Raw genomic sequence first — 23,627 nt, forward strand, 5'->3', positions numbered from 1 at the left:
TAGGTCTTGTAAAACACCTAGATAATTTTTTTTGAGGTGTCTCCTAACTAAAAATAAAAATGCTCAATGCACGTAAACGATAGTCATGTGATGCTTCTGCTACTGACAGGATATACCTTTTAATGAGAAAGGTATAGTTCTAAACATCCTTTGAAATAAAAAGGGAAAAAGAAGTGATCCACTAATATAGCTACTGGAAGCTCAGAGCTGCCTACCAAATAGTAAAGTCAAATACCAGATTGCAGTTCAAAATATGTAACATATTGTTGCACAAAACCCAATCTCTGAGCAGTGTGAGATTCCAGGTGCTTACCCAGGGTCCATGTTTCCTTTTGGAAATGAGGCACAGGGAATAATGTGGTTACTTTTTGATATATGGTTTATTTACCTGAGCCGATGATGGAGGTATTCGCAGCATAAACACCCAAAGAAGGCTGTGTTTTTCCCACAGGTGCAACTTGATTCAACAGAAATCAACCACAAGGCTCTGGCTCACATCCCAGCCAACTCAACTGGCATTGTGTTCCAACTAACTCAGAACTGGTGGAGGGACCCCACCCAATTGCTGTTCCCTCTCCTTGACTTTCTTCCGTTACCTTTCCTTTGTTTTCTTAATGGCTCATCTCTCAGGTGATTAGCTTATCAGGAAACTGACCTGGCTTATATTTTAACATTTGCTGAATCCATGCGTTCAGTGTTTGGCCCCCAGTTTAACACTCCAAGCTTTGATAAAATTCTAACACTTTCTGGGTCCAGGAATTATAGGTGTCTGGCACCCACAAACTCATAATAATATAGTAACACACACACACACACACACACACACACACACACACACACAGCATGAATACATCATGGATGTAAACATTTATAAATCAACCTTCATTTGATATTGACATTTGTAGCAGAAAATTTGTGAGGAAACTGTTGCTGCAGGTTCCCCATTGGTATTCTAAAGAAAATACTTTGAAGTAAATCCAGCTACCTTTAGCTCTCATAAGCCACTGTTTTATAAAAGGACATTGCCCACCCCGTAACACGACTTAATAACTAACTACAAGCAAATGTGAGTGTTTACATTTATGTCTAAAAATTATAGCTATCCTGTTGTCAGGGCCCCCCAAAGTTCCAAGATTACTGGGTTCCTTAGTCAACCTTCAATTATTCAATGCCAAAGAGTTATAAACAGGTTGCTTACACTTCTGTCCACATACTGTACTTTATGGGAAAAGGGAATACAGTTTTACTGTTGCAAGGTGTAGAAGAAGCTACCTAACAAGGTTCCAAAAAATCTTCAGAGCGGAAAGTATGCTGAAGTATGGCCAAGTCTATACAAGACAGGGAAATATATCAATTTACATGTTTACATAAATGCTTTCAGAAGGAACCCCACTGAGTTCAATGGGACCTAAATAAGTGTACGTAGGATTGAAAACATAGTAGTTTTTCAGACACCTCTAAATGTCCAATCTGACAGCGTAGCAAATAATTCAATCTATGGATGCTGCTACTTTTGCAAGTCCCACCTGCCATATATTTGAAGGGACCTGCCAGTCCTTAGGAGGTAGTCACACTTCTGTTTACTACACAGTAGAATTGAGAGCAGAGTCTTCTCCTTTATTTATTTGACTTCTGTTCTGTCTTTCTAAAAAAAAAAAAAATCTGTTAACATGATTTACAAGCGTTTTAACCCACAAAATAACACGACTCAAGGTAGATCAGTTATGAAAACAGCGCTTTTCCAAACCCATGTGAAAATGCCTACTTTCCAAGTGGTATAGTTTGCTTTTTAAGAAATGTATTGCAAGGATACCAGATTTTTTTTTCAATGAATCCGGGGACACTTTTCAACTTCAATGGATTTTGTATGGGGACTGATTTGTAAATCTGGGGACTGTCCCTGGGAAACGGGGACGTCTGGTAACCTTAATGTATTGGGTATGGCTGAATTGTGATTTGCTTTTCAGTTGCTTGTAGCATGCAGTGCATTCACCAAATCCTGAGAGGGCTAAGGTTGTCTAGTTTCACATTTTTAGTTGATGGAGTCGGGGAGGATTTTGCAGCACTGTGGCCTAGGACCAATCCCTAGAGCAATGTGACTACTGTAGTTAGATCTTGCTGGGAGAATGTGGTTGAAACTAAGACAGTGAGGATAAGTGTGTAAGTGTGTGTGTGAGGGGGGGGGGGAATACGGAGGAGCCTTGAAACTAGAGGCAGTTGTGAAACATGTTTTGAATACAACAAACAAACCTCTCAATGGGTTAATCTTATCTGGGAAAATTATAGGGATGTCTCAAATATCCTGCTTCTGGGCAAGGTAAAAAAACACACACAGAGCTCTGGTATATCAGATTTCTCTTGGAGAAAGCTGGCTTAATTTTCTTTTTTTATTGCACTTTTATTGATATATAGCAGAAAACCAGATATAGATTTTAAAAATGTATAAGATGACTAGCAAAGTGTTCAAACAATTCAGAGAAAAAAATCATTTGTGCTTAGTTAGGCATAAGGCAAGGAGACAAAGGAACAGTAAAAGAATTTTTCAACCAAAGGGGCAATATGGCAATTTCCCCAGACATGAGATGAACAGTTGATAAAAAAACCCCTCAAATAATCAAAAACAGCACCAGATGATATCATATTTGGATGGGATTTGCCACCTGTGTGACTGTGGTGTTAAATAAGCTGTAAAAAAAACCCCCACCAGACAGCTACAAAGTCTGCTTCCCCACTGAGAGCCTGGAGTTGGTAGGTTTATTTTTCTGATGTGGTTATGAATAAGGCTTTTAAAAAACCAGTTCATAGCAGAATAAGAACCCTTGCAGCCTTGAGTCATGACTAAATATTGGTCAAAATTAGCAAATGTCTTGCTATGTAAATTGAATTTATCTCCAGAAAGCATGGAAAGTAATCACAGCCTGGGACCCATATACTGTAGATTTTTTGTTTGGTAATGGTGCGGAGTTCAAAAACCATTGAATCCCAAAGTTTGTTTACATACACCCCATTCCACCACAGGTAGTAAGAGCCTTACATGTTGCAATCCCGCCAACCAAAGGGGGGACATCCTTTTGGCATGCGGGGTTAAAAACCATTTATGTATTGTTTTAATGAATTTTCCCTAAGCAGGGCTGAAACAGAAATAAACAGTTTAGAGCAGGGGTCAGCAAACTTTTTCAGCAGGGGGCTGGTCCACAGTCCCTCAGATCTTGTGGGGGGCCGGACTATATTTTGGAAAAAAATATGAACGAATTCCTATGCCCCACAAATAACCCAGAGATGCATTTTAAATAAAAGCACACATTCTACTCATATAAAAACAAGCTGATTCCCAGACCGTCCGCGGGCCATATTTAGAAGGCAATTGGGCTGCATCTGGCCCCCAGGCCTTAGTTTGGGGACCCCCTTTTTAGAAGATTAGATTCTAGACCACTGAAGGATTGATCCCCAAGGCTCGATTAGCCTCCCATGCTATCTGAAGGAGAAAAAACCTGCAAATCTAGAAATAGAGCATAAAATGCCCCTCCTGAGAAGCCTTGGGCACCAGAGGTTCAAACCCATAGATTCTGAAATATGGCTTGGTCACCCTAAAATTGTTTCAAGATGTCTGTCCAGAGACCCTCTCTTGATGGAAATCATTACTTATATATTGCTGCTCTAAAACAGAGGGGGTTCCCTTTTAATTTGCTGGTTCTAATAAATGGCAAATACCAGTCAGTTTTGATGAGCAACAAGTGGAGAGCATATTCAGAGATCTGAATATCCCAATTCCAGAAGCAACACTCAGAGATGGTGCTGTCCCCACTTCCTGTTGTTTGGCAAACCCAAAGAAGCAAAGGCAAGATAAATGCTTCCACACTTCAGGTCTCTAATAAAAGCTCACAAGACCAAGCAAGATAAATAAATTAAATACATCAGTAGTCATAATTTTCCACAAGACTTTAGGCTATCTTAATACACCCCTGGGGGTAGGGAGGAGGTGGAGTATGGGAACAAACCCCACCTTTGCTCCCAATTTTGTTTCTGGTGCACCAGGGAGACAGCTCTGAGGTGTCTTGGGGCTATGCATTTCAGACTTTTTGTTTTGTTAAAGTTGTTACATCCTTTTAGTTTTGTAGTATCCTCTTCAAAGCAGTATAACATAATGCATCTCCCCAGATTCAGCAATGAAGTATGCAAAAAGCCAAAGGACTCATGTCTGAAATGCCAGTTTTGTTCTTCTGAATCAAGGCAATATTGAAACGTTCCCTTTTCAGTAAAGCTTCAATTCTTGCTCTCTTAACTGGTGATCCTAAACTTCTGGCATTAAGTGACACATTTTTTTTTACACTCATCGGCATTATGTTATATTGCTTTGAAAAGTTGTACACTCATTCAATTAATGCTCTTTTTAAACATCCTTCTAGCATGCCTCACTAGGGACATGGGTGGCACTGTGGTCTAAACCACTGAGCCTCATGGGCTTGCCGATCAGAAGGTTGGTGGTTCGAATCCCCGCGACGGGGTGAGCTCCCGTTGCTCGGTCCCAGCTACTGCCAACCTAGCAGTTTGAAAGCACGCCAAAAAGTGCAAGTAGATAAATAGGTACTGCTCCGGCGGGAAGGTAAATGGTGTTTCTGTGTGCTGCTCTGGTTACGATGTTCTGTTGTGCCAAAAGCGGCTTAGTCATGCTGGCCACATGACATGGAAAAACTGTCTGTGGACAAATGCTGGTTCCCTTGGCCTGTAATGCGAGATGAGCGCCACAACCCCAGAGTCGTCTGCAACTGGACTTAACTCTCAGGGGTCCTTTACCTTTACCTTTTTACCAGTGTGCCTTGGATTCTGATGATAAAAGATGCATTGCATGAATTAATGTAGGGTATGATCTTCCCATTCCTCCTATCCATATCCTCTCTCCCCCTTTTGTATCAGTATGTTTGATGATGTTTGTATTTTGTCTTTATTTTAAAAAATTAATAAAGTTTTTTTTTTAAAAAAAGAAAAAAGATCTTTGTTGCTACCCTCTAAGTGCTGCAGAAGGGAAAAGGGTGTTCAAGAAGCTGCCTTTCAGAAATAATTACAACTGGTCAACTATGACTGAAGGTAACAGCTTGACACTGTGATCCATTCATTGAACATAAACTTACTCAAGTTGTTGATTTCTCAGAGGTCATCAGATCTTTGGTACTGAAAAACATGTGTAAGTAATTTAGTCATATGTTGATGACATTTGATCTACTTGGATACTGCTCTTTTTCAGAATGATATGGGTATTGCTGAATATTGCTTTATTCATAAAGACTCTTTATTTCCCTATATGAACCCAATTTGAAAAGTTTGTTTAGCTGCTGCTATCACTTTTAAATGCTACTTTAATATATAAATGTTATTAACAACGAGCTGTTATATGCTCCTGGTTTTTTGAAGTATTTACACGAAAGGAAGGTTAAAAATCTGTTCAACAAATACATCTTGAATTAAGACTGCAGTTTCAAAATAACTGTCCATATTGATAATATATGAGTACAAATAGCAGTTTAGAGCCAGGGTGGTATTCACATTTCCCTAAACAAAATGCAAACCAGCAAACAGGCACTTCATCAAATTTTACGATGCAGTTCTTCAATTTAAAAAGATGTGCAGAAAATGCATATGGGTGCACAAAAGTGTATTAGCAACATGGTAAAACTACCTGCAAAAATGTGTATATTACACAAAATTGCATACATAAAAAAATATGTGGACTAAAATGCTGATGAATTTTTGTGAAGCCTTTTAAAAAATAATAATAATCACAAACTGATGCAGAAATGTGGTGAAGTGGAAGTGATATTGGGAAAAAGAGAAAGTGACCGTCAACTTGGAAGTGAGGCCCATTGAACTCAATGGGGACTACATTTTTGAATGGACATGTCTAGGATTGTACTGCAGGATTTAAAACCTTTGCACACTGACCTGCCCATTTCTCCCACTGAAATCAGTGGGGACTTACTTTTCAATAAACATGCACAGCACTGGTATCAGTTGCACCAAATAGAGGGGGCGGAGGGGTCACCAGCCCTTTCAATATTCCTTAGCAGGGGGCTTAGCCCCCTCATATTGAGGTGGCAGAGGAGTCTGAACCACCGAGCCAAGTGCGATGGAGCATCAAAGGCAGGCTTCTCCTGAGCACGAGATAGGACAAGCATGTGATCTGCATCATGTGTGTGCACATTGCACATGTAACCTCATGCACGCACCATGACATTGCCCCCCCCATCTTCAGCTCGAAGCAGTCAGGTATCACCTTACCAACATAGGCCACAGTATGTAAATATTTGAAGTGCAGTACCAATGCTATTCCAACTCAGGATGTTTTCTGGATTAACTAGGTGAAATGTTGTGGAATCACCTTTGTCCCTCCAAACTATGGAAGATATTTTGCTGCCTTGCGCAATTCTCTCTCAAACACTGGAGGGAAGCACTGGAGCGTTCTGGCCCACAGTTGTTACCCAAGAAGTGTCTCTGTGTGCATGTTAAACAGGAGGTTTCTGGTTACTTAAAGACAGTCTCTATTCATAGACATAACAAGGCAACACAAAGGCTGCTTGAAAAGGGCAGAGCCTGCTTAAGCATTATGCTTTCTCTGCTGGGAAAAGTGGAGAACCACTTTCTACAGGTCTTGCATCTTTTTATAGGGCTCATTATTATTTTTGGGCTCCTGCAAATCATTATGTTGTACCGGAGGAAGAAAGAACTTCTCAAAAACTTCAAGAGTTTCCTAGGACCTTCCAGTCACTGGCTTTATGGCCACAACAGGGAGGTAAGGAAGATGGGTTGGAAAAGGGAGGGGGGATGTTTATTTGCAGTTGAAGGGGCAGATGCAAACGCAGATGGGCTTTCTTTTTACTTGGCAGGCAGATATAGCTTTTCTCGGCCTTGAAATGGATGGGAAGCTTCACTTGGCAGAAAGAACCCCTCTCCTCCAGCACAAGTGCAAAATCACAATCTCCCTTTGCATCCAATCACACTACTGGGGAGAGTTCGAGGAGAATACCGTACTTTTCCGTGTATAAGATGGGTGTCTTATACACGGGGGCGTGTTATATACAGGAAAATACGGTATTGGGTTAAAAAGCATAATGAGAATTGTGATTGCAAATGTAAGAAGAGAGAGAGTGTGAGTGTGAGTGTGTGCATGTGCATAAGTAGAGTGAATAACAGGTGACTCTTCTTATTGTTCCTCTTCTGCTTTTTCACCCAATCTGAACAAAATCACCTTGAAACATTTCCAGAATATTCTCCTCGAATTCTCACCAGTGGTGTGATTACAAGCTAGTTCTGGCTGTCATCAGATTTACTGAAAATCTAATTCACATTTCTACATGCTTCAGTGTCTGATGTGTGTTTTCTTTTGCTTGTATTGGTGCGTAGCTATCTTTTGTTTCTGCATCTTTGTCTTAAAAAACAACAACCCTTCCTCACACGTAAGTTGTGCAATATGGTAGATGAACACCTTATAAAGGTGGCAGGAGGGGAAGAGGGAAGACCAAACCAGCACCACCCAGAAGAGGTGACCATCACAATGTCATGTTGATAAGATCTTCAGAGTAATTTCTGGAAATTTTTTGACTACTAATCTTATGTGCCATGCAAGTATCTTCTTGTAGCACTCTCTTCAGAAAAAGGTGAAAGAAAGAACTGAATGAATGATTCTCTGGGATGGGTTCTCTGCCATAATGCACATGCAGCTGCCGGTTGACCTTGGGCTAGTCACACTTCTCTGAAGTCTCTCAGCCCCACTCACCTCACAGAGTGTTTGTTGTGGGGGAGGAAGGGGAAGGAGAACGTTAGCCGCTTTGAGACTCCTTCGGGTAGTGATAAAGCGGGAAAGCAAATCCAAACTCGTCAACTCTTCATAACATCTACACACTCAGGATATGATTTAACAAACATTTAATATGATTACTTTCTGTCATTGCAGATCATTCGAGGACAGGAACTGAGGAAAACCTTGGAATGGTCAGAAAAATATCCTTATGCCTACCCTAGATGGTTTGGTGGCTTTGTGGCTGTTTTAGTAGTTAACCATCCAGATTATGCAAAAACTGTGTTTGGTCATGGAGGTAAGCTTACACACAGCTGCAAATTTCCCCTTACAGATGCCCCCAAAGCACAAATTCCACCCACTGCCTTATGCCCCATTCTCCCCATGGGGCCCTCAAGGGAAGCTTCCCGCTTTTCTTGAGGAGGAGCATTTTTTCAGCAGTAAAGAGGCAGGACATATAGCAGAGGCTCAGCTACCATATGCAAATAGCAGCTACACTCTTAACGTTTCACAGTGAACTGGGCACAATATACTTATTTCTCAATTGTACACTGATGCCTATTTCACACGAAGCTGCTTGTTTATAAAGGCTGGCTCTTAGACTTTAAGGCAGTGTGTCAGGTGGCAGAGGAAGTAACTCCCACGGCAGGTTGCCAGGAACAGATAAGACAAGGAAAAGTTCTTAAAATCTGCTTTTTTTATTCAATATTTACAGAGAGAGACTTGGAACTTGCAGCCTCTTGGAATAATGGCATTGTCCCGAGTGACTCTCCCCCCTTTTTTCTCCCACTTCCTCATTTGTCATCATCTCCCCTATGGGTGGTGCTGAGGGTCCTTTGCTTCTGAGCCCTGTGCTCTCCTACTTTCAATGCTTGTCAGGTTCTGGGAGGGAGGGGTCTGGAATGCTTTCTAAAGACACTGTGTCTGTCAGCTGTCACCCCTCTGGTGCTTCTTCTTCCTCCTCTCCCATTATTTCTCAGCTTTCCCCCTCATCTGCCTCTGAGCTGTGACCTCCCTCAAACCCCTGTTGTAATTATGAACTGTCCTCTTCTTCTCTGGAAGGGTCAAGCTCCACCATTCCGCCTCTGCCAAGTCCCTGACACAGTGGATGGGGAGGGGGGGGGGGCAATTTCAACATGGAGGCCATATTTCCTTGTGGACAAACTTCTGAACACCATGTGCCAGGAATGGAGATTGGGCCATGTGCAAAAGTAGATGGAGCAGCAAATGTAAAATTCCTCTTTTGTACAATAGGCTACATTCCACACACCCCCTTCCTATTCTCCATCCAGACAAGCAAGAGGCAAAAATACTGGTGAAAGGGGTTGAGGCCTGGGGAGACTGAGATGCCACAAGGGCCCAGCCTGATGTTTCCACCCCTGCTTTAAGGTTTCAGTGCACTTGTGTTTCCTTTGTGGCCACATTCAGTTTTTAGTCCTATACGTCATGTCCCGAAATGGCTGGGCTGGATTTGCTCCACAACACCTTTCCCTTAATGCTTATTGTTTTTGCAACTCTGGATTTTGCCGGTCATCATGACTCTGCACGCTAGAGAAAGGCCAAAATCCAAGCTAACTAGTAACAAGCTATTACTAGTGCTTGTGTCGGTGACGTAATGCCAGCATAGAGATAAGAGAGCAGTCAATTGTGGCATTAAAGAGAGTGCCTTTCAAGCTGGATTTGGCAAGGAGCACAATCTTAAAAGAAATAAACACCACCCTTGTCAGTTTTGTACAGGTTCATCAGTGCCTCTTTGAAAACCAAATGCCATCTCAAAACAGATTGCTCTGCTTAAAATTTAAAAATAGACACAGTTTGGAATATTCGCTGCAGTTTACCTTTGATTCCATCCTGTTTTTGTTTTGCTCTGAGCAATGAGCGTGTATAGGATTGCAACCTCAAAACAATATTTTGTGTTGTTATTTTTTTTCCAGATCCCAAGGCTATGACAACCTATAAGTTCTTCCTCCCTTGGATTGGTAGGTAAAATGATAATTCATTCACTTTAAACAACAACAACAACAACAACATGTGAGAGCTTGGGTATCTGCATTGCAATCTTGTTTCCTGAACCTCAGTTCAACCTGTCACCTGAAGTTGTTTCACATCAGTATAAGCAAAGGCAAAGAGCACTGCCATTTATCCCAGGTTTTCCTTTTAAGCGTGACTCACACAGGATATGTAGTTAAATGAAGCAATGATGTTTTGCTCTTCTTTTTGTATAAAGAACAATCCTGCGCCTAAATATTTCAATCTCAAGCTTGCTTTATTGATTCAAAGTCAAGACCCACTACCCACAGTGCTTGTTCATATTATGCAGTTCCAAGCAGAATTTCATTCAGAACCTTTTACCTTGATATTTTTTTTTAGCTGAATGGTAAGGTAGAGATTTTAAACAAATAGAACAAATCAGATGTGCAACTTTGAGGACCTTAGTTTTAAAACAACAACAAACAAAGAGAGTTTTCCTGTCCAAAATGAGCATTTTAAAATGTTGTTGCTTTCTATGGAAGCATTTATCCCATGGTTAATTCTCTTCTGTTAAATCAATGAGACTTAGAAGTGCTTGACAGGATTCTGTCACTGGGCTTTCAGTCCTCATTAAGATTGCATTCCTAGCTAGTCTTATCTGGGAGTAAGTCCCACTGAATTCATTTGGACTTATTTTTGAGTAGACATGGTTCATTCTTAGTCCTGTCAGAGAGGTATGAAAATGTACAGAATGAGATTCAGGAATAAGAATAGTGCTGATTTCTCCTTCTGCTTCTAGAGTAATCCTTTCTGGAAAACCTTGTTGGACTCCAACTCCAATCAGCCCCAGCCAGCATGTCCAACAGTCAGCGATGGCTGGCATTAGAGCAATATTTGGATGCCCACAGGTTCCCTACCCCTGTTTAAATCTTGCATTCAGGTCTTCGTCTACATATTGATATTTCCAGCACTTTGTCATTGCAAAGTCCTTCCCCAGTGTCCTCCTCCCCATTCCAATCCTCTCTGAATATGTATATAGATAGCTCAGTTGGTTAGAACATGGTGCTGATAATGCCAAGGTCACACGTTTGACCCCCATTTGGGACAGCTGCATGTTCCTGAAATGCAGGAAGTTGGACTAGATGATCCACAGGGTCCCCTTCCAGCTGTACAATTCTATGTCTATAAACAGATGATTTTATTAAGAAAAGTCGCATCCCAGAAATCCTGAGCTCTCTTTGGATCAACAGCCCTGCAATTTTCTGAATGACATCTTGTTCTTTATGTCCACAGGAAAAGGACTTCTGATCCTGGATGGACCAAAGTGGTTTCAGCACCGCCGACTGTTAACTCCAGCGTTCCACTATGATATTTTAAAACCTTACATAGCACTGATTGCAGATTCAACCAAAGTGATGCTAGTAAGTAGTATGGCTGATGCTGCTAAGGTGCTGAGATCCTGGTTTATTTATACATACCCCGCCCATCTGGCTGGGCTTCCCCAGCCATTCTGGGTGGCTTCCAACAAAATATTAAAATACAGTAATCCATCAAACATTAAAAGCTTCCCTAAACAGGGTTGCCTTCAGATGTCTAATGTTGCCTTCAGATGGTAAAATGTTGATGATACTAATGGGATAGTTACCTCTCTCACAGTAGGGATTGGTCATAGTTCAGTGTAAGATGGAATAAGGGGGAGGTAAATGTTATGGTCTAATACTGGAATGCCCTGAACTTGAATGGCAAAATAATAACTGGCAATTTCTATATGCACTGAATGTGCTCATCCAATCCACTCTTATCCCTTCACACACAGAGAGGGCAAGTTCACATTATCCACCGATGGTTAGAAAAGATAAAGGTTATGGATACATCATAAATTAGGCCCAGTCTGCGCTATACATTTAAAGCAGAAACAAAGTACTTTTAAACAGTCATGGTTTCCCTCACATAAACTTGGGAAGTGGCATTTGTTAAGGCTGCATAAATGTATAGTGCAGATGGAGTCTGTGCCATAGAACTATTCATATGATAAGAAAACTCTGATATTTGACCTGGGACAGCCATTCAATAAAATGCTGTTCAGGATCTGGGAAGTTAACTCTCCTTATCTTTGCTTTTTGTTCTAGGATAAATGGGAGAAGATGATTGACAAGGATGCCACAAAATCACTGGAGATGTTTGAACATGTCAGTCTGATGACTTTGGAAAGCATCATGAAATGTGCCTTCAGTTACCAGAGCAGAGGGCAAGCTCACAGGTTGATATCTTATTTTATTTTTTATTTCCCTCCCCCATAAAGCTGGCCTATAGTTTTTTTATGATGCCCATTTTCATTTAAATTGAAGGTGTTTTCACAAAACTGCACAACTGTCTGCAACAGCAACAACAATGTCTGCTTTTTCTTTCAGAGAGTTGGATTCTTACATAAAAGCAGTTTATGACCTGACCTATTTGGTGTCACAGAGAGTCCGTACCTTGTTGTATCGGATTGATGTCATCTATCGATGCACAGCAGCTGGGCGCAGTTTCCTGGAAGCCTGTAGAATAGCACACCAACATACAGGTAACACCCCACCATCAGTTTCCTCCTTCATTTAGAGGAGAACTAGCTAATGACAATTTGAGAGATATTCTCTCCTCTAGCCCAGGGTTCCCCCAACTAAGGCCTGGGGGCCGGATTCGGCCCAATCGCCTTCTAAATGTGGCCGGTGGATGGTCCGGGAATCAGCATGTTTTTACATGAGTAGAATGTGTGCTTTTATTTAAAATGCATCTCTGGGTTATTTGTAGGGCATAGGAATTTGTTCATATTTTTTTTCAAAATATAGTCCGGCCCCCCACAAGGTCTGAGGGACAGTGGACAGGCCCCCTGCTGAAAAAGTTTGCTGACCCCTGATCTAGCCCTTTGAGAAGAAATTCCAAAAGAGTCACCATGGCTATCTGGAGACAAAACACTCATTCGGTTGCAGAGTCAGATGAAATTGACAGCAACAAGACAAAGGAATAGTATCAGAAGGTTCTGGGGTTGGTAGTGAGTTCCTGGTGGGGGCAAGGAGCCTTGGGACATGCCAACTATTGATAGAGGCCCTGAGTCACTCTATATTTGTCCAGTGACTTCTGACATGTATGGAGTCTATCACACCCACCCACCCAGTGTTTACTTCATCTGATTGTTGGGAACTTGGGACAGTATTGCTTTTGCAGAAGTGTAAAGTCTCAGAGACTTAATTCCTTAACATTTGTCACACAGACAAAGTCATAGAAGAAAGAAAGAAATCTTATAGGAAGGAGGGAGAACTTGAAAAAATCAAACAAAAACGGTACTTGGATTTTCTGGATATTCTTCTTTGTGCCAAGGTAAGAAACTTCAAAATGGCAATGCAATGGACAGTTTTTGCTATGTGACATCAGTAGACACGATGAATAACACTGACACTAACTATCCCGCAATAGAACATGAACCATGACATCCAACCAAATGACAATAGTATATTTAGAGATAATATTATAACAATTAGCTGCTAACCAGCTCTAGAAGTAACTACACTGACTTCCTTGTCTTCTACACTGGCTTTCTGGTCCTCCCTGTTTCTTTATAATACTTGATGATGTATTAGTCTGAAGTAGGGATGCATCTGGAACCGCACCAATCATGTAGGAATCTTCCAGACTGGCTGTTTACTGCAGCATTCGGTTTCCAGGTGTTGTTACCCTACAGCTCCTATCCCTCCAAGTCTGCTTAGCCATTGTTTGGGGATGATGGGAGTTGCAGACCAGCAACATCTCTGGGGATCCAAGGATGAAGAAAATTGATTTATTGAGCATTCATGCTGATATGTTCACAGACAAAATATAAGTAAAATAAAAGCTCTGTTCTCCAGTGTTATTTGTTTAATGGGCATTCATCCTGATAGGTTCATGTGGAGGCTATACATCATTGCCTCTTAGTCAGGCTTTTGCAGTTTGGAACATTGAACCATTGAATTGCAGAGTTGGAAGAGACCCTGATGATCATCTAGTCCAACCCCCTGCAATGAAGGAATATGCAGCTGTCCCATATGAGTGACAGGATAGTTGCACCAGAAAGTGCAGAATAACTAGATTTTATATGAATAAAATTTTCCAACTGGAAGCACTCATAGAAAGAGTGTGGGATATCTCAACTCTAGCAGCAAAAAGCATATGTAGGTGAAGAGTGATGAAGCCTTCCACCATCTGTGAATATTATACCCCTGATGAAGAAATAATCAAGTAAATGAGTAACAGGGTGTGGGAATACACTTCATGGGTGCACTTGCACCTACGGTCGTTTATGTTTATTTATTATCATTTATGCACTATTTGATGTATATCTCCACGACAAAGTGAAAGTGAAAGGAGGATCCAGTAGGCGACTTGCCGCTGAGATCCCTCCGCCGGGACTTTTTGGCTACAAGTTTAAACTGTTTAATGGTCAGTTAATCTGCTTCCCGCCCTTTTCAAGGGCAGCAACAGTATTCTGATTGGTAAAAGTGTTGATCATGACGTTGTTTGTTCTTGTCAATAAGAGGCTACGGCTCCCCGTGTTGGGTGTGTAAGATAGGAGAGATACGAGAGATAACAAGTGTAGAACAGGAGAGAGCTAGCTAGTGTGGAAGATGGTGGAACGGACAAGCCCAGAGAGAAGGTTGTGTGACAAGGTATAGAGAGAAGAAACAGCCCGCGCGGGTCAGCCAAAGCCGTCTTAAAAGAGACCATAGTTGTCTGTCTTTATTTCATTTTAGTTTAATTTTTGCCGTTTACCAGTTTATCATTTGGCCGCCGTTTTGGCCACCTTTACTTTGGTTCCTTGCTTTTGGGAACAACTTAGGAGGTTGCAAGCGCCTGCAGATCCATCTACGAGGCATTCATTCATCCGAACGACTCACTCATCCTTCAGATTCAGCCTGGCGGACAACCTTCTTCACGGTGCGGTGTGAGCTGGTCTCCGGAATTACCGGCCGTCCCGTCCGCAGGCTTGGCTGGTGCTCCGTGCAAGGGCGCACGTGAAGCGCTGGCCACAGATCCCCCAGCAACTGGTATCCCGCGTGCAGTTGACCTTGTCCTGTGCGCGGGAGGCTCCAGCCAAAGAATCCCCGCAACAGGGTTCTTTTTTTAATGTTTCTTAAGTCCTTTAACCATGTAATTTTTTAAAATCTCAAACCACTTCTAACTCATCAGATAGCTAATCTCCTTTTTTTTCTTCAGGATGAAAATGGTGTTGGGCTATCTGATGAAGATCTGAGGGCTGAAGTGGACACTTTCATGTTTGAAGGCCATGATACCACAGCCAGTGGGATCTCTTGGCTATTATATGCAATGGCCCAGAACCCAGAACACCAGCAAAGGTGCAGGGAGGAGATAAAGGGCACTCTTGGAGATCGAGACACAATTCAATGGTGAGATCTCTAACTCTGCTTTTTCTATGCTTGTATGGCCTGTTTGGAGGGGAAGGATAATTGCTTTCTCATTCTAGAATTAAAAGATCAGTTTAATAGGCCAATCACAGAGACTCCTTTATCATTTCCCCTTTGTTCTTCTCTCCGACCAACACTGGGATCCCCAAGTTCTAAGTATGTTTACTTTCAAAAGATACAGGTGGGAGTTAGCAATTATTGAGTTTTTCCATTATTTCACCAGCCTGGTGTTATTATTATTTTTGTCTATTTATGTACTTGCGTATTTATTAATTTTATATCCCGCCCTTCCTCCCATTATTACATGGTGAGTCTGCTAGGATCTTGATTGTCTTCATCTTCTATGTCCTTCTGTTTATGTGCTTCCAGCTTTGATATGTAATGAAAAGCTTCCTTGTTTGGGAAAAATACTTGACTCATATAATTAGAATTCTGATAAAATCATAACATCTACTGAAATGAACGGGACAAGTAAGTCATAACTAATTTAGCTCATTGATTTCAAAGGGACTAAAGCATCATTCTCTAACCAGGTGCCCTTCAGATATTCTGGACTACAACCATGCTAACTGGGGCTGGAGTTGTAGCTCAAGACATCTAGAAGTCACCATGTTGGTGAACGCTAGACTCAAGTATGACTAACTGACTTTGGATCCAACTCACCATTTCCATGTCTAGAGACCTGTTTAGACAATCAGTATCATCTGCAGTGGCAAGGGAAAGTCAAGCCCATGTATCCTCACTATCCCTTTCATGCGTTCAGTACACCTAGGTACCAAATATCTGAATAGGGCTTAGGTCTTCTAGCCATCAATTCTATTAGAGCGGTGATGTCACTGGAGATTTGTGATAGAGAGAGAATGAGAACCAAGGTGTACAACACTGTGATATATTTCAGACCTTTGCTACCTTGTTTGACCTGTTGCACAGCTGCTGAAAGATCCTATCATCTTAGTTGGAAAAGTTGTTGCTCAAATGTGGTTTCATCTGAATTTTTCAGGGACGACCTGGGGAAGATTCCTTACACCACCATGTGTATTAAGGAGAGCCTCCGTCTTTACCCTCCAGTGCCTGCCATCTCCCGGCAGCTTAGTAAACCCATAACTTTTTGCGATGGACGCAGCTTACCTGAAGGTTAGTTCAGATTGGCCCTTTTCTGTTGGCCATAGTCCACCTTAGATTGAATAAAATATTTGACACAAGGTCCAGCCCTAGGCTCTTTCAGCTTTCTCCTGTTGAAATCAAGGAGACTTTAAAATGTTGCATTGTGTTCTTTGTAAACTGACTCAAAGTCAGAATTTGATGGTAAACTTCAGGTGTCAAAACCACATTCTAGATTACAGCAATGCTATGAAATTTTCATTTACAATGGAAGTTTTTATTTGCAAACCAAACAGAAAGGTTTGGAATATATGTGTTTGACCATTGTTTGCCCTTTCAGAACTTACTGCAACATCTCTTTCTAAATCAGTGTGGTGAACCTCTGGCTGGCAGACTTAATTAGGGTTGTCAAATCCCAATTTGTCAGCGAGTCCACCTTTGCCAGCTTGCAGCCATGGCTTGAATTCAAACCACACCTGCAAACCTGCTGCTGATCAGCTGATCAGCAGTTACTGCAAGCCCATTTGAACTTTGACAGATGGGTGCCGGCTGGATCCAGTCCCCCCTAACCACGTTATAAACAAACCCACTCTACTAGCTTCCTCCTGGCACCTGTATATCATCACAGAGAATATACTCAGTGCAGTTTTGAAATTAGTGGTTAAGATCTCTCAGTTTTGAAATTAGTCATTAAAATCTCTCAGTTTTGAAATGTTCAGTCTACTATCTTGATTCAAAATTGCATCAAATTACATCTAAGTAAAAACCAAAACCTGCTCCTTTCCTTGGCACCCAAAATTTGGTTACTGTATCTTAAGAGGCTCCATATGCAAAGTGAACGAACAACTTCCCAAAATATATAGAAGATAAGGATGATAACTTTCAGAACTCATGCCTGAGCTTGTTTTCTCCCTCTTCCCTCTCCACTCCCCTTTCCTCTCATTTCATGAATTTATGAGGGCAGGCCTATGGATTTTTGTAAACTCTGGGAGCCTTTTCAATTAATAAACAGGGTAAAAATGCTTTAAATAACCAACACAGAAATGAATGCAACATTGACCCCATTTACTAATGGAAAGCAGCTTCAGAAAGTGGTCCTGTGAAGTGAAGCAAAGGCTACAATGGGAGGGTGTGCTTAACACTTTTCTTGCCGCCATCTCTTGACTCTGAATTGCCCTCCCAAAATTTCTCCTCCGGTTTGAAATATCAGGCTTGTTTGAGTAGAGTGCAATTTGGAGCAAAGAAGTGGGAAGACAGGAACATGTTAAGTATATGTGTCACAGCTTTATTGGTTATTGGTTTGTTGTGTAATATCTAATTATGTATAATGTTTATGTGGGCCCTCTCAGAGGTGTGACTAATATGTTGCATCAATTTAAGTAGGACATACATGCAAGTCCATTTAATTGGATCAGAACCATAAAGTCCTTCTGCCCCCTAACATTGCTTCTTTGTCTTCCTTCTCTGAGTTGAAATGTTAGCTGAGATAGGTCTTTGGTAATGGCAGTGCTTGGATATTGAAATTAATCATGTTAACACTTTATGTTACAGGTTCCCTGGTGGCAATTAGTATTTATTGTATCCACCGAAACCCTAGTGTATGGCAAGACCCAGAGGTAATAATTTGTAGTTACAGATAAAGGCATGTGACAACATTTGCAACTAGTTTCAGAGTTAGAATACATAGCTGGTGGATTTTAGCCAAACTGCATTTTTAAAATTAAAGGCGAAGTGATCTCATGGGGCAGCAATTAGATAATCTCAGCTACTGAGGATGTTGTCCTTCGAGTCAAACTAAGGGCTCATGCAGACTTTCCTTTGTGCCACACTTTCCAGGCACAGGTCAGTGCTATAAAGCTCCATGTCTGTGTATGTGTTTTTTGTCCCGGTGCTTTCCCAGGGAAAACCCATGTTTTACTGCTGAATTGGAGCAAATGGCAATCTGTGGGGAACCCGACTACCATTTCCTCCAATTAAAGTGGTACAGTGTGGGTTTTCCCGGGGAAAGTGCCAGGACAAAACACACACACACACAAACGCCCCAACATCCACCTACTTGGATACGGAGCTTGAATGCCCAGACCTGCGCCTAGAAACATGGCACAAAAGGATGTCTGGATGAGTACCAGTTGCTGGACAGCAACAGTGAGAGAGGGCTGTTGCCTTCAAAACCTGCCTGTAGGCTTCTCAAAGGCATCCTGCTGGCTACTCTGCAAAGCAGGATGCTGGATCTTTGGTCTGATCCAGCAGGCCTTTTATGTTTTGAAAGCAGAACTCTAGCATGAGTAAGGGAACAATTTGTAATCATGTTCCCCCCATGCCATTTTCTGCTAAAAAGAATCACTCCCAAATGCTTTTTGACTGTTGGTGTGAAATGGTGTGCAAAATATGTGTACATAATGATGATGCAGATAAATTCTCAAGAGGACTCTTTTGTGTTAATGGTGTACAAATGTGGAGAACTAAACTTAAAATTGGGAAACTGAGGGAAATGGTAATGGATGGATTTGTTCATGCCTTCTCTTACCCACATAAAACGTGGGGAGGATGGATGAGCAAGCAGGCAAGATGCAGCTACTGCTGCCCTGTTGCTTACCACCAGAGGCAGATTTAGGGCTGTGCATACACTGGGCACCGAGCCGAGGGGGGCGCCGTCTCAAAGCCTGGTATGTGAGGTGCTGGGCTTTGGGAAAGAAGCGCAAGACTCTTAATGGGTCCTAGAGCCCCCGAACCTCCTTCTCAGAGTCAGACGCCTCCTTACCTGCCTTTGGGAAGGCAGCACGAAGGCAGGGCACTGTTAGCTTCTTTCTGGAGCTGACAGAGGCTGGGAATGAGGACAGACAAAGACTGGCAGTTTGGGCTCAGATGCCAAGGAAGCAAAGCCCGGGATGAAAGTGTAAGTGAGAGGTGGGGAAAAGAATGAAAGCAAAAGGGCTTTTTCCCTTGACGGAGCTCCGGAGTGATTTGTGTGTTTGTGCAATAAACCTGAGATAATTACTGCTGGGTGTCTCACTTCTGTGGGAGAGCCAAGACACTACAGGCACCAAATGTTGGCCTTGCACAGGGACCACAGTAGCCAGGTCTGCCACAATTGCCAAAATGTTGCTGTTGTTACTGTTGCCAAAATGTGGGGTGCCCAGATGGGCATGCCACTGCTACCATCACCATGCTCTTCCTCTGCCACCACTGCACAACTCTACTTCCTGCTCACCTGGCAAGCCAATTGGGAGAACTGGAGGTGGGTCAAAATGACAAGATGCAAGTTGTCACAGGATGGTGCCATTCTACCTTCTTTCCACTTCCACTCTTCCTGTCCAGGGCCCTCAGCAGTAGTGACAGCAGTGGGTGGCCTGGAAATTGGGCCATTGGCCCAGAGACCTGAAGATTGGATATTGGTGCATCCAAACCTACAGTCGAAATTCTGGCAACCTTATAGGAACTATCAAAGCATTTTAAACATATATGTCTTAAGACTGGGCCCAAGATTCCAGACTGTGAAGCAAGACTATTAATTGCTAGAGATGCTAATAAAAGACATCTGCTTTCTTTTCCTCTAGGTGTTTGACCCCACTAGGTTCTCATCCGAGAAGTCATCTCAGAGGCATTCTCATGCTTTTGTGCCTTTTTCAGCTGGGCCAAGGTGAGGATATAGACAGTTCAGTGTCACAGTCTGATTTACTCTCGGCTTAACTAGGCAGCAAGCAGACACTTTCAGTGTTTCAAACAGTTTATTATGTATGGTAATTGCTCTCCAAGCCGTTCACAGCAACTGACTCTCATTAACACATTGAGGCACCTGAACTATGTCCTCACTTCCAACAGGATATCCTCTAGGAGCCCCCTCCCTTCCTTCTCTTTGATTGACGCCTCTCTTTAAGCCTTGTGAACCTACGAGCGTGAGCAGATTCATAGTGATATACTGCCCCTTCCTCTGACATATTTCCCCCTTTCTCAGTTGCTACCTGATACTCCTTATCAGTGTCTGGGCATTCTGCCAGCCCTGGCTCACTGTCCTGAGAAACTGTCTCTTCTTCTCTGACATGAGAATCCAAGGAGGATTGAGGGGGGCTGGATTCAAACTGCTGTGGAGGAATCATAGGTTCCTCGCTGCCTCTCTGAAGATCCCTGTCTCTGTAGATCTCTAGTTCAGTGTCCCCTTCTTCCTCCCCATCATTGCTCTGGGGTGCCGTGTCTCTGACATTCAGGCCAGATGAGCGAGAGGTGGCTGATGAGCAATAGGGAGAAGAGGAAGAAGCTTGTCTATGGAGTCTGGAGGAGAATCTGTTGCTGGGCTAGAAGTTCCATTGCCCCTGACCATTGGTCATACTGCTTGAAGGAAGCTGGGGTCTAACAACATCTGCAGGGCCACAGGTTCCCTACCAATGACCTAGAACATTTTTGTAGGTGGCTACAGAAAGATGGCGGGTGGCGCTGTGGTCTAAACCACAGAGCCTAGGGCTTGCTGATCAGAAGGTCGGCAATTTGAATCCCCGTGACGGGGTGAGCTCCTGTTGCATGGTCCCTGCTCCTGCCAACCTAGCAGTTCGAAAGCACAACAAAGTGCAAGTAGATAAATAGGTACCGCTCCGCCGGGAAGGTAAACAGCATTTCCGTGCGCTGCTCTGGTTCGCCAGAAGCGGCTTAGTCATGCTGGCCACATGACCTGGAAGCTGTACGCCAGCTCCCTCTGCCAATAAAACGAGATGAGTGCCACAACCCCAGAGGCGTACCTTTACTTTTACAGAAATATTACATTAATTGACACGTATGAGTGATGTATTGCTACAGGAAGTAAAAAAAAAAAGCAGGGGCTTGGAAAGGGGCACATATTTCTTTCCCACCCCTTCTGCTGGCTAGAGGCAATGTCCTCAAGAGGCTTGTCTTGCTTTTTGGGAGAAACCAAAGCTGTGATAATGGGGTGCCTATTGGGTTGTGGGTTGTTAGTGCTGTGAACCTTCCACTATTGTAAAAACAAAACAAAACACCTCACATTGCAGAAGTGCCATAAGTATTCTGTGACCTTCATTCCAAGGAAACCAGTCCTGGAGCACATTCAGGAACCCCTGAAACCTTTCACCACACTCAGGGATTGGGGGATGCATTCCAGCATGGATCAAGGTCCAAGGCTCTAAAAGGTTTTGGGTTTCCTTGTTAATGGTTGAAAGTTGGAATGAAAGTATTTAGACAGGCAGAGTCAGCGTTTGCAGGTAAAGCTCCTGCATTATGATTAACTGTGCTTCTTAATAGATTTTCCTGACTTTTCTCTCTTCCCTTCCCTCAGGAATTGCATTGGACAGCAGTTTGCCATGAACGAGATGAAAGTGGCCCTTGCCCAAATCCTACTCCGGTTTGAAATCTTGCCAGATCCAGCAAAGCCTCCTGTTCCGATCCCCCAGGTTGTCTTAAAATCTGAAAATGGGATACACCTGTTACTAAAGAAACTCAGCTGATAGCATATACAATTATAGGGTTGGAGAGGACCCATGGGTCATCAAATCAAACCCTCTGCAATGCAGGAATTAATAAAATGGCATATTTAAAGGCAAGCTGTGAATCATTTGAGAGGAGGCGGGGTCTGGTGGAGCATATTAGGAGAGTTAATGAAGTAAACGCTCGATTATGAAGAAGGAGCCCTGGGGTCAGCCATGCCTCCATCCCCTGTCTCCAAAAACCCATCACCAAGACTACCTCCCAGTTCAAGAGGGCACCACTGCTACTGTGCCATGTCCAGGGGAATCAGACAGGTTCCCTGTCCCTCCAGAATGTCTTCAGAACAAGCTTTGACCCACCTAGACAGGAGTGGGTGGCATGGCAGTGCTGGGCTCCATTGGGAAGAAGGGCAGAATATAAATTCAAAAAAATAAATGGAATAAATACCGGTAAGTGCAGTGGAGCTGGCCTGCTGGCTGAAACTCACAGATCATATCAAGTTTGGATCTTAGTCAACAAAGTAATTGGCGATGCTTGAATACAGGAACACAGCGAGATATTGTAGCTAAACATGCTGAGTAATGTTTAATGATTATCCTAATTCCCTTCCATTACTTCAGAGCCATTTAAAACATAACAGAAGGACACATGGCACATGCCTCATCAATTTGTGCCAAGAAGCGGTCAGCATAGCAGGGCAGTGCCACATAAACACCCTCACAACGTACGTTTTGCTGCTACTTATGGGGCAGTGTTATGGCAAGTTTGTGAGTGTGCATCGCAGTGGGAGCAAAAGATTAGCTCTGCCAGTGTGGCTGCACAGTGCCAACCATGGTGCCTTCCTGCCCTGCCCAGGCACCATCCCAGTAAAGCATGCTATTTTTCTGGAAAAAGAGGTGCCAGAACTCACCATGAACACCTCCCTTGTTCGCTTATAATGGCAATGGCGCCCGCATGAGAAGTGCTGGAACTGAGTTCTGGTGAGTTCCAGCTGAAAAAAGCCCTGCCACTAAGTGGCAGCAACACCAGTGCTGAGATTGGCAGCTCCATGGTCTTGCTCTATTCCGTCAGCTGCTCCTGCATATTTTGTAAAATACGGAGGGATTTATGTAAAATGAACCATGAAAAAGAGAAGAAGGGAAGTCATTGATATCTTAAGGATGTAAAATTATTATCTTAAATTGCAAAACAGAAAACTTAATAGAAATTATATACAGAATGGTAAAAAGAAAAAGAAAGAAAACAAGGAATGAAAAGTAAAAAACCCACATGGAAGCTATGCCATTCCCTGCCATTCTCGCCTCCAGCTAAATTCTTTTCATTCAGGTAATACCTCTGCATGCATACTTTATTCATCATTGCCAAAAACAGCAGGCAACTGGCTTTACCCCTGCAAACATGCCCGGACAAATACGTCTCAAGTTGTTCAATCAACAAAGAAGCATAACACTCTATGGACATAAAGTTTTCCAGTTTCATAGGGATTGCCCTACACTTTATTCACAACTGAATGGTGGCTGGTAACACAACATTCAGGCAATTTTCATTTTCTTATCGAGAAATGCAATTTTACAAAGAGAGACCCAACATCTCACCAGGAAAGCCAGAGAATCCCTTACCATGTGGACATGGCCATATAGTCAGTGGTCCTGGGAAACTCCTAAAACCCTTGTTGGAAATAGCTGGATGGCTTTCAGAACAACACAGGTGAAGATCAACGCCACAGTCCAATAGAAAAACTGAAGAGGACTCCCTGGTAGCCAGGAGCATAAGGCATTGATTACAATTTCCATCGCCAGCTGCTTGCTGCTACTTTGGTCAAATTCCCCAATAGGGATAGGGGACATATTTGATTCACTTTCCATTAAATAAACTGGATGGCCCTTGTGGTCTCTTCC

The 23,627-nt window shown here is 42.6% G+C and overlaps 1 protein-coding gene across 1 annotated transcript; it reads left to right on the forward strand.

Annotated features, from left to right (window-relative positions):
• Positions 1–6,454: 6,454 nt before the first annotated feature.
• On the forward strand, positions 6,455–21,845 carry LOC117048416 (cytochrome P450 4A4-like). The gene is made up of 12 exons (XM_033152212.1): positions 6,455–6,784; positions 7,946–8,087; positions 9,724–9,768; positions 11,054–11,181; positions 11,890–12,020; positions 12,172–12,326; positions 13,014–13,120; positions 14,990–15,180; positions 16,199–16,332; positions 17,851–17,915; positions 19,857–19,939; positions 21,581–21,845. The coding sequence occupies exons 1-12, from the start codon at positions 6,599–6,601 to the stop codon at positions 21,747–21,749; spliced, it is 1,536 nt and encodes a 511-aa protein (XP_033008103.1). The 5' UTR covers positions 6,455–6,598; the 3' UTR covers positions 21,750–21,845.
• Positions 21,846–23,627: the final 1,782 nt, after the last annotated feature.

This window comes from Lacerta agilis, chromosome 6 (genome assembly GCF_009819535.1).
Source record: "Lacerta agilis isolate rLacAgi1 chromosome 6, rLacAgi1.pri, whole genome shotgun sequence".
Classification (NCBI taxonomy): Eukaryota; Metazoa; Chordata; class Lepidosauria; order Squamata; family Lacertidae; genus Lacerta; species Lacerta agilis.

What these genes read in the sequence shown, in the direction of transcription:
- LOC117048416 (XM_033152212.1), top strand. Translation starts at nt 6,599, where the DNA reads ATGCTTTCTCTGCTGGGAAAAGTGGAGAACCACTTTCTACAGGTCTTG. An exon ending in GTTCTTCCTCCCTTGGATTG is followed by an intron (nt 9,769 to 11,053) that starts GTAGGTAAAATG and finishes TTATGTCCACAG; the next exon opens with GAAAAGGACTTCTGATCCTG. An exon ending in TGGACGCAGCTTACCTGAAG is followed by an intron (nt 16,333 to 17,850) that starts GTTAGTTCAGAT and finishes TTTATGTTACAG; the next exon opens with GTTCCCTGGTGGCAATTAGT.